Consider the following 12,028-nt stretch of genomic DNA (forward strand, 5'->3'; position numbering starts at 1 on the left):
TTGGTAACACATGTACACGCATGAAAAAACTAGCACAGCCTCCTCATTGCAACTCAATTTGAGGTACTTATGCGTAATATGTTATAAAGTCAATTAACCGAACAAATACACGACTTATCACGACCGAGATAACTTAACACGCAATTAATTTCATTTTAACATTAAATTTATTCCATTTTCACAATAAAAATCGCAATTTTCATTAAATGCGAGTCGGAAATTGATGCGCGACGCTTGAAATGGCGGCGGAAACTGGATAATGCATTAGAAGAAAGAAAGTTGCCAGTATGTCGAAAACACAATTGATTATGCGAATGCATACAGAGTTGCAAGTAAAATGAAATAAAATGCAACAAATAAATAAAATATTAATAATATAAATAATTATAAGTAAAATAAAAAGCAAATATAATTATTAATAACATTATAAGCATTTGAAAATAAATAAAAATATTTTTATGAATTTTTAACTGCACGGAATTAGCATTAATTAATTATAATTAATTGGATATTAGCGAATCTCTTGATAATTTTTAAAAAAGTTATAGCAAATAATTTAAAAATTAACACAATTCTTTTGGCTGGAAAAAAAGTGAAATTCTATCAAATATACTGCATCAACTAGACAATATTAGAGACATGATTACTGCTATTAAAAATTTTCGTATTCAATTAAAAGCCGATCTGGCATCACTTATTTTCTTAGTGCACTGCATAATCTAATTTGCAGTATTGCGCCATCTATTGTAGCCGGATTTAATTGCAAATGTATTGCAATAATTGCAGTTTTTAGACAGAATTCTTAAGCAAATAAGCGTTTAAATATTTATTTTGTCATAAAATAGTAATAAAATAAAATGTATGGCATAAAAACATTAAAAAAATTAAAAACTTTCACTGAAATACTTTTTTTTTCAAATATAATTTTAAAGTTTATAATTAATTTTATTATTGCACTTAAATATTTTTATTACAAGTTTTTTATTTATTCAAATATATTATATACTTATATTAATTATTTATATATTAGTAATTTTATTATTCGTTTAGCAAATTCTAAATCCAAAAATACAACTCTGTGTTTCTTCATACTTTCTCTCCAGTTTCCGCCGCCATTTCAATCATTGCGCATCAGCTTCCGACGGGCTCGTGAAAAATTTGTGAAAATTGTATTTTTTACCTAAAATATCATTAGAAATAAAGTTTTTTATGTTAAATATTGATGTAGTGACTGTTTTTAGTGAAAATGCATAAGCATAACTCATGGTTTATAAAATCTATAGACTCATCTCAGACGGTCGTGCAGTGGTGCAAGCGCTTCGCAGTTGCAGACAGAGGTAATCGTTTCAATATATTTAGTGCTAATATAATATATTTTAATTTTTTCGTTTAATAGTTGCTGAATAACATGAAATCCAATATATTTCAGTGAGAAGGTGAGTCTTTTTAAAGAGTTCTTTATTAAACATACATGCAAAATCCAACCAAAGCATTGCAATGCGCTGGAAGCTCTTTTTTTAGTTGGTTTCAAAACTGTTTTGTTCACGGCTAGTGCAGTGAATTATTTTGAAGCTAATGAAATGTTTATTCCTAAGTATGAAACATATTTTGAATTGTAATGCATTTTTTGAGCGTTTGTGAAGTTTTAGTAGCATTTAAGTGGCAAATGAAAGTTTTTGAATTCATAATGCAGTCTATTGCAAGTGCGAGCAACATTTTGAAGCTCATGGAATATTCATATGATAGAATATTTTTTACAATAAATTTATATTTTTTAATAATATATAATATAATATAATATAATATAAATATATTTAATATTACTTATATGAGTTGAGAATTGATATGAAGTGGAGTCAACCAATACATGTAATAATATAGTTATTACGGAGGGTTGCGAAGAAATATTAAGAAAGAATATTTAAATTTGAACAAACTCAGATGGTTCTAATATTCAGTGCAACTTCTCTAACTCGAATCACCATAATCCATAAAAACACTTCGTGTTAGAGAGACTTTGAGTTACAGAATTTACATTAAAACATGAAATTTTTTAAAAAGCTGTAAAATATAGATGTATACACATTTTTATTTATTTACTTCGCATAATGTATGTACATTAAACTTTATAAAATGTATTCTGCAATTTTGTTCGTTGTAGTTTGCTATTGTTTGGCTATTGAAGTCTGTATCCCATGCCTTTGTTACATGATTTATGCAATCCATAAGTATAATATCATATTTTTTGTTAGTCTCCATGCGATATAGAAAGACTCTTTTAAAATACTACCTCGATAGTAAAATTTAAAATTTTGTATTAAGCGATTATGGCAATCTTCGACTTATAGAAGTTCGATTTATGGAAGTTCCACTGTATTTTTTATGAAAAAATTAACCAATTATACAGTTTGCTCTCAAGGTTTTTTTCAATTTAATTGGTGATAAGGAAAATTTAGCTAATTGAGATCCAAATAGTTGATTTATTTCAAAATTCCAGAAGTATTTAATTTTTCAAAAATAGACAACCTTTATCTGTTTATTTTTGGACTATTGCCACTTTTAATTTTTCAATAAAGCCCTGGCGAGAGTTAGTTGTTAGTATTATCTAGCAATATATTTATATTATTCCTTGTATTATTGTAACTCTTACTCCTTTTGTTGCTGTTAAAAAATTGGCTACTTAAGTCAAGTGAAATTTTTAAATTGTATATGGTTGTTTTATGCCGTTAGTTATTAACAAATTTCGTAATATCATAAATGAAATGGAGAAGACTTTATTTATAATTATAAATTATAACAGTTCGTCTCCAAAATGACTTTAGTCATTCTTGAAGAATTCGTAGTTTTGAACAAAAAAAAAGTTTTCACTTGCGTTTCAAAGTAAAAAAGTGCTTTAGCTTTTTTTGAATCAACATCTGAAAAGTAAACAGACCTTTTAATAATAACTGTATATATGAATGTGCAAGATGCCATTAGCACATCTACTCATAATGAGAATGCATTATTCTACAAATATTAAACAACAAAAAGCATGTCTGTAAACTTATGGGGTTATGACCCATCACAATTTAACTCAAATACGTACATATATTATATAAAATTTTTTTCTTGTTATTTCCACTTAACATATTGTTAATGCAATGCATTTGCTCATTTAATTATTGTTTTTTTTGAAAGTAAACATTATATATGTAACGTATAAACATTTCTATATTATAAACCAATTCCAGTAGGCGACTAAGTTCTAAGATTTGGCAGTTTAATTACTAAAACCAGATTGATGACACACACGCTTTGAGACCACAACACTCGTTTATTTGCATTAACGGTCGTTCACATAAAGCTTTACTCTTTTAGCCGGTTTTAGTAACAAAAATTTTATTTGATTTCCCTAAGTAAAAATTTTTTTGAATTTATTTACAAGCATATATAAATCGATATCTATTATGTATGCTATGTATGAATGGTTATAAGTAGTTTTTTTTTATTATTAAACATTGTAAAGTTTCAAAAAGTTCCATCCACACATATATAAAGCTACATACGAAATTTGACGTATTATTATAAAACATTTAAGAGATATAAAGCTACCATACGCGGCATTTGTCTTTGGTTGGATTCATTTTACTACCCACCGGACAATTGTAGGCTTTGCTAAAATCTTCAATATTCGTTACGGCGCCCAAGACACGGAATTTGTCCACTGTATGCTCATTCTTCAACTCCTCCCAGTAGTGCTTCTCCTTGTACGAAGCACACCAGAGTTGTGCAAAGCCCACAAAGTACAGCTGTTCGGGTGTTAGATCCAGACCGGGCATCTGTTCTTCCTTTGGCGATAAGTTTAATTCCTTCACATGCCTGTGATAGGCAGACAATGCCTCACGCAAGCCACCACTATCGGCAATATTTTCGTCTTTTGTCTGATTACCATCCACATTACGTTTGATTTCCGCTATCTGCAAATGGTTTATTGCAATGATTTAACGATACGAATTTAAAGTCAAGTGCAACTATTACCTCATAGCCATTGTATTGATTGACAAAACACTCTTCGCGCTCGTTGAACACCTTGCCCGCCTTCTCCGACCACCAGTAATTCTCCGCACCAACGCTATTGTAATGCGCACCCACCGAATCGAAGCCATGTGTAAACTCGTGCCCCACCAAATAGCCAATGGTGCCGAATTTTAATGCCGCTGGCCATGCCTTATGATAGGCGGGCGGATGTAAAATGCCAGCCATTACATAAATCGAATTATCGACGTTGTAGTAAAAGGCATTCACTTGTATACCCTTGAGCAGCTCCAGCGGTTTCATTGTGTTGTTGTCATATTCCTTGTGATGTAGTCCGTTGAAACGTCGCTGCATTGTACGGAATTTGTATAAGTTGACCAAATTTAGTTCATAATTGTCTTCCACAAAGTTGAACTGGTTGATTTCTCGTATCAAACGATCGGTTAAATTCTTATTCTCAAAACTGCCAATGTGCGGTCTGATAGCGGCCTCCTTAAGCAGCGCTTGCTCACGCGTTTTCTCGTCCAACCATTCGGCTTGCTCCAATATTTCACGCAGACTCTTGCGCACCTCGTTGACGATGTCGCTAATTTCGCCATGGATTTCATTGCCAAAGTATTCCTAAAAAATATAATATACATAACAGATATTCAACAGATATTCTAAGCGTTTAAACCAGAAAGTTTATTGTATTGATTCCGAGAAGAAGTGTATGATACTTGCTGTTATAAAAATAAATATTACAATTGAGTGAGTAATAAGCATTTGTTGGTTTGATATTTCGATCATCGATTCTGCTAACAATTTTCACTTAAGAAATATTTTAAGAAACTTTGAGATTTTTAGAGGAGCCAGTAGTTAAGACAATTTGATCAAACAACTCCATGCTAGGAGATAACAAAATTGGTAAAAAAATACTTCTATACCGAGTGAACGAATTCTCCACAATTGTATTACTCAGTGCCACTTACTTAAAAAGAATAAGTTTCTATAAGCCTAATACAGGTAGGATTTTTAAGCATTTGGTACCGGTTTCTGACTGATTTTCATAAAAAATGCTTCGGTAGACAAGTTGATTTTTCGATTTTTGAGATTGAAATATCTACTTTAGACTAACTTTGAGAATACGTTGTTAAGGGAGGGGTCTGGGTTTACACTTTCGAAAAATCGATTTTTTTTGTTTTATCTTATTGTTTAACATTTCAAGAATATGTCTTCAAAATTTTAATCCGATCTAAGCAATATTCTTGAAGTTATTGTTTAATTAGTCTCGGGGCCTTTAACGCTCTAACTCTAACAGCTACGGGCGGTTGGGATTGCAGTGCAGCTTTAAACGCGTTTTTCTCAAAACTACTTTTATGAAGTCCGTGTTCACTGCCATTTGAAAACTACTCGACCGATTCATTTCAAACTTTGTACACATTTTCTTCTCATAACATACCTCTCCCCTACGTTTAGTAAATTTTATTTTTAACATTAACGGTGTTTCCCACCCTGAAAATGGCGGAAATTTTAGTCGAAAACAACGGTTCACACTTTAGATGGCTGCCAAAAATTAAAAAAATAATAATAATCAGAGAAGAAGACGATGGAAGAAGGGGAAGATTTGTTTAAAATTTAACTAAATTTTTATGGTTTTTTATTTTCGGATAATTTCCGGCCGAGTTACAGTGAACACCGCAAATTGGTTTTTTTTTTTCAAGACGTCCTAAGAGAAGCTCTGTCACGGGCTAATTGTTTAATATTTTTGCATAAAAAATTTACAGAACATAGTCAAAACTATGCTCAATAATGTATAGAAGGTTTGCATAAAATTGCTTAATCGATATTTGAGATAAAAAATCACAAAAAAAGTGTTTTTTTTTGCGCTGAAACCCAGACCCCTCCCTTAAGGATGAAGCGGAATAAATAAATATAAGTTGTTTTCTTCGTGTAGTATACTTGGAATTAAAGTGAACCAATTTATGGACCCCCATTAGAGCTTCACATGCAATTGTTTACAATATTTTACTCTCCTCTCCTCTCAACTAGATAAACGGCTTATCACAAAGCGTTTGCTTTATTATATTCTTCAGTAAAATAGAACGGAGCGTAGAATAATGTAAGGAAGTGGAAACATTTGAAAAAATAAGTTATTATCTATATATAGTATTATCCTCTGAATTATTTATAAGTGCCAGTAATCGCTTACTCTACTTCAATATTATACATAAAAACAAAACTGAAATTGATAGTCATATATGAACAGTAAATTGATTAGCGGTTAGGAGACAGTACTTATATAAACCTTATGTACATTTGTATAAAAAAAAAATTACCAAATCGTTCAATAATCTCGACTAACATAATACATGTACATATGTATAAGAGTCACGTATCTAGAGCAATACGGTGATTTTATGTTAAAATTATTTTCGAATAATTGAATGACTAGCTTTTTACGTGTGAATCATATTTGAAGAAAAGTTGTAATCTTACTTCAGTGGAATTCAACCTGCGCTCGACTTGAATATAGCGGCGCTAAAACTCAACATTTGTTACATTTAATTAATTTGAGTACTTTAGATTATTCAATATTGGTAAAAATCATTATAACAATTCTAGAAATGAAATTACGCTTCAATATATCAAGAAATCCGCGTCATCGATGATAAATTGCGGTGAAACGTTGTATTCTTTGAAATCCCACTTAATTACTACACACCTTTAAGTTAGAACGATATTTGAGCTTCATTCAAAAAGGTAGAAAATTGTGTAGTTTGATGCCATGTCGCGTTTGAAAATTTTATATACAGTATTCGATTGCAATCGACTTCAGCCTTCCCTGATCTATGCTTAAATACACTGTAAGCTTTGTAATAACGCTACAATTCGAAGACAACCTCAAATAATTAAATATTAATTTATTTTTGCATCACAATTCACACTTCCTTACCTCCATGTAGATTTGATCCAGCAGATGCGGCAATACAAACTGTATCATCATGTTACAATGTTCCGTTTGAAATTTCTTATCCTGCAAACGTGCATCCATGCGATAGATGAATTTCAAAGCGAAATAATTAGCTATCGCCTCCTTATGCTCATTGCATACTTCATCCAATTTATTGTAAAAGTAATGACATGGCCAAGTGTCCTCATCATCGCCCAGTTCGAATGTCGTGCCATTCCATGCTATCTCCAAATAACTATCCCACAACGGGAATGTATCTTCGCCATAAATTGCTGACATCACTTCACATTTCGCCATATCCTCATCAAACTTATTGGTGATATTGAGTATTGCCGACCAAACATTCACAATATCGCCAATGATCTGTTCGATTTTCTGCTCATCATCCACACCATACAAACGCAAATAATTACGCATACGTTTCTCGTTTAACTCTTTCGAACTATTCGTGTGTATATTGTCGGAGTGTACGATGTATTCGAAACCCAGATCGGGTAGTTTGAAATAGGGCGGGAATGGATATTGCGGCAGTATTTCCTCTTTAATCAAACCCAGCGCACCATAATTGGTCATGTGTGCGCTCATATTGAACCAACTGAAGTTATCCGGTTTCCATGTGGGATCGACGGCGGGAAAGCCACCAATCGACTTGATCACATCCAAGTACACTTCGGACTTCTTTAACGGATGCAAATCAGCCGCTACACAATCTTTATAAATACGCTTGGCCAATTTCAATTCCGATTTATATGGGAAATCTGCCTTAGGTACTTTTTCATTCTCGAGCAACTGTTGTATGGCCTCACCTAAACTATAGAATATATCAATCAGATTACTGCGTTTATGTTGCGATTGATGTTCGGTCATCACATTCTTCCAATTGCCACAGGCATACTCATAGAAGTCATCGCACGGTTCAACGGAATGATTCATATAGGTTAGCATTTTCTTGGCATATTCGGCACGATATTCGCTTTCGATTTCGTTCAGTCCATTATACGCGGCATTCACTGCATTCGCTGCAGACTGCTCTGTAGTCGCTGCTGTCTCATTATCGGCGACACTTAGAATGAGATTTGCAGTTGGGTGCTGTGAACTGTCGTCTGCTGTCGTGATATTGGCGGCTATCACTTCGCTTGCTATATCCGTGGGTTTTGCACTGCTCGTTGTGAGCGCGCTTAGTACTAGCAGTGTGGGCAAAAATAGTTGCCGCAATGTTTTCACTTTCATTGTGATCCGCGGCGAAGATAAACTTGTGCACTTGACTTTCATCTTGTGTGTGTATATGTATGGCTAAAGTACATATACTGATTGATATTATTGCATAAATAAATAATCACTTTGGCACCGCATTCACACTTATTTTTCACCACAAAACCGCTAAACACTGTCTTAAAAAGCTAAGCTCCGTCTTGGCGCGGAGTCGCTTACGTACTGAGCGAATGCTTGTCGTCAAATTAATGCTTCAGATCAATCGTAAAGCACTTGCGCTCCATATTATTTGCAGTTTGCGTCCCTAAGCCTCAAGCGCAGTAAATACTCGCACCTAATCGTCAGCAAATGTTCTCATGTTATACACGCATACTTATTTATACATACGTTGGAATATATATGTACAGTGATCGCGCGTTTAATGGAGCAAGCGTCGGATTTCGGCGATCCTTCATGTCAGCTGGAACTGTTAGTAGCTTGGATTTGAATCAAATATACTCATAGAAATGGCTTTCCATTTTCTGACTATTTATTTCATTTTTGCACTCTCTTTCCAATGAAAAAATAACGTTAAGTGTGTCTTTTTCGTGTTCTAAAAGGTTTTCTGTGGAGAAAAGGTTCAAATCACAATTTGAGCAGTAAATTTCAAAGAATACAACAGCTTTTGAACCACAAAGCTTGACAGAAATATATTTTAACTCATTATTAAATTATTCTATGAAAATCCAGCTCTTAAACCGACATCAATCATGCCGCCTTCTATGCGCTCACAAATCGTATGTTTATCATAATCAGCGTTCACTTAAGCGGCATTACACTGTACTTGCATTTGTATGTATGTTGACAGATTCCTATTTTCGATTGAACTTATCAACGAAGCCAACGTTTGGCACGTTAAATGAACTTGACCTGCAAGTAAATGAAATTTGCTTTCGAAGTGATAACGGCGCCACATATCAATTCGGCGTTTTAATAGTGATCCGGAATTTGAGAATGCGCGCATTCATTCACATTTACGTTGAAAGCATTGAAGTAAATAATACTTCAGGCGTCTTTAAAACAAAGAGAAAACAAAAGCCGCTGCCGGTGTAATTGGTGTGGTGTTTAATAAGATATCGAATGTCCTATTTAGTATGAAAAAAACATTTAGGGGCGTATTGTTTGTCTATGAATTACGCGTTAGATAGGCATTTTATGAGAGAGTTTGCATATTCGATAGAAATTTTAACTTTAAATAGCAAAGCTCATATGGACAAGATCAACAGAATGTTTAATATTGAATTAATCGAGAGTTTAAGAACTCTTCTTTACTCATCTCTTGAGCTATTAATCATTGTTGGTAATGTCAAGTGTCTGAAAGTTGAGAACGACGCTCAGCAAAGCACTCGGTTGATTGAGTGCTCAAATTCCGTTATTTCGCGTTTTTGTTTTCAGGCAATTGGAATGATCTACAATTATTACACTGTCATCGGTTTATTAATGAATTGAATAAAAAGCTTAATCATGGTAAAAATACGAGCAATCCAATTGGCAATCAAAGGACGACCGCTATTAAAAAATTGTTTCGAGGTTGGTAGGGAACGTGTTAATGAAATGAGGTCTATTGGATTGGAACAATGATTTAAAATCCTAGAAATTTATTTCTAAACTATAAAACGTACAAATCATTTAGTATAAATATATTAGTGATGAGACCCATTACCTGTTTAACACATAAATTATGATTATTTGACACTGATGATGGGTTTCAAAATTTCGAAATTCGAAAAAAATGTATTGTCTTATTAAAAAGTGCAATATGTCTAAAATATTATTGGAAAAAAAATCAAATCAATCCGAGTAATATTCTAAGAGATATACCCTTTTTTTGTAAAAAAAAAACGGTTACAAATGTCGATGTTACAAATGTAGATGAGCCTCAGTCGCACTTTTCTTGGAATTAAAAAAGAAAAGCAAAATTTCCGGCAAATGTCGAGAATTCGGCTCAAAAATTTCAGTTGAGAATAACCAGATGAACCAATAATGATTTATGATGACCTTTGTTTTGGACACGTCATGGGAGATGAGATGCCAACGGCTGAGTTTTCTGAATTTTTAGATATTTGCAAAATACTGTTTAAATATGTATCTTAGCAGAATTGTTTAAATGAAATATATGATTGTATATATAAAAACAAAATTCTAAAAATACCTTTGTTTTTAGCCTCTGAAACCCATCTAACCCCTTAAACCAGCTACAAATGACAAGTTGGAAACCATGATTTGGCGAGAAAATTTCCGCTATGCTTTAAAAAAGGTGCAACTTTGAACTGAAAAGATTGTCTTGGATAGACTTTGTCATCTGACACAAGAAGTGCTATAAAATATAGAATCTAATTAGGCTAATATATTTGGTATTACATTAATTTTTTTGATGTTCCGTTTGAAATACAAAAGAATTAAAACTTTAACATTTTCTATAAATTGGACGCGACTGTAAAAATTCAAATACGAGTGCAACCCTGCTTGACGTATCTGTATGTAAATAATCAATTCGGAACTTAATCAGCTGATTGTGTTTATGTTTATATTATTTTATAATAAAACGGCACAATTGTGTGTTTTAAATTGAATGAGTATATTTTCAGGGCTGACAGACTTCAGTTATTTTGTTCAAATTTACCATCCCACAAATCGTTGTTTTTTCTGAATGAAATGACAGTACTTCAGGTTGCTCTTCGTCCCAAAATGCAGCAATTTTGCTTGTTTACATACCCATTGAGCGAGAAATGAGCCTCATCTCTACAGAATTTGGTTCGAAATCGTCGGATCTTCTTGGAACTTTTCAAGAGCCTACAGAGTGTAGCGATGTCCCTTGGGAGGATCGAGCGGCTTCAGTTCTTGCACAAGCTGAATTTTGTACGCTTTCAATATAAGATCTCGACGCAAAATGCACCAAGTCGTTCCATACATCAGTCCGAGTTGCTGCGAACGGCGCCAATCGACTCTCCACGGTTTTCGTGTACACTCTCAGCTACGGCTGCTATGTTTTCTTCAGTGCGTACTAGACATGGTTTATTCGGACGAATATTATCCAATTATGCATGGATGCTAGGTCTCAAGATGGTTGTTGGTGTTGCGTATAGTGGGCTCAGTAGGCCAATTATGTTGACCATAAGGTGAGCGAAGCGCGCGAAACTCATTTTTTACAGAAAGTGAATTTTTAAAATTGAGCAATTTGTAAACGTTGTTCGGACGTAAGTCTTCCCATGATAAAATGCCAAACAATACTGGACAAAAATAACATGACAGCTTGATACGACTCACGTATGATCTGTCCAAAAAAGACTATTTGAAAATAGTACCTCTACTTGGATCCGCCAATAATAACTCTAAGCCAGTTTCAGCTGTTTGTTGTATCATCTTTGGTCCCATTGGAAAAAAAATATTTAAAGCCAAATTAAGAAGTGGGATCGATGATTTTATTCTGTTTTACTGTGTTTTTAACGGTTTTAAAGAGTTATCGAGAGTGAATCTCAATGTTCTGAGTACAAACCTATCACCGCTTACGTTTCCTTGCTATCAATTCCAATCAAATATATTCAATGTATATCCAAGTATCAGTACACCAATAAAATACAATTTCAATTTCTTTTCAAAATTATTATTTTGTACATATATTTATATATTTTTTGTTTATGCACATTCAATTGAATTGCGTTATATTTTCTTTCTTTTACTAGCTTACCAAATTAAGTGTATGTATGTATGTATGTAAGGTGCAAGTATATGACTATTGCAATTTATATTAAATTATTATACATATGTATATACGTGCGCTATTACAGCTAACGCGTTTCTTCAAGTGCT

At 33.1% G+C, this 12,028-nt stretch overlaps 1 protein-coding gene across 1 annotated transcript; it reads right to left on the bottom strand.

The window, feature by feature from the left end:
- Positions 1–2,751: 2,751 nt before the first annotated feature.
- Positions 2,752–8,471, bottom strand: LOC105217208 (neprilysin-4). Its single transcript, XM_011192103.3, has 3 exons — positions 6,950–8,471; positions 4,018–4,635; positions 2,752–3,956 (listed from the first exon to the last, which is right to left on the bottom strand). The coding sequence occupies exons 1-3, from the start codon at positions 8,237–8,239 to the stop codon at positions 3,588–3,590; spliced, it is 2,277 nt and encodes a 758-aa protein (XP_011190405.2). The 5' UTR covers positions 8,240–8,471; the 3' UTR covers positions 2,752–3,587.
- Positions 8,472–12,028: the final 3,557 nt, after the last annotated feature.

The sequence above is a fragment of the Zeugodacus cucurbitae genome, chromosome 2 (genome assembly GCF_028554725.1).
Source record: "Zeugodacus cucurbitae isolate PBARC_wt_2022May chromosome 2, idZeuCucr1.2, whole genome shotgun sequence".
NCBI lineage: Eukaryota > Metazoa > Arthropoda > Insecta > Diptera > Tephritidae > Zeugodacus > Zeugodacus cucurbitae.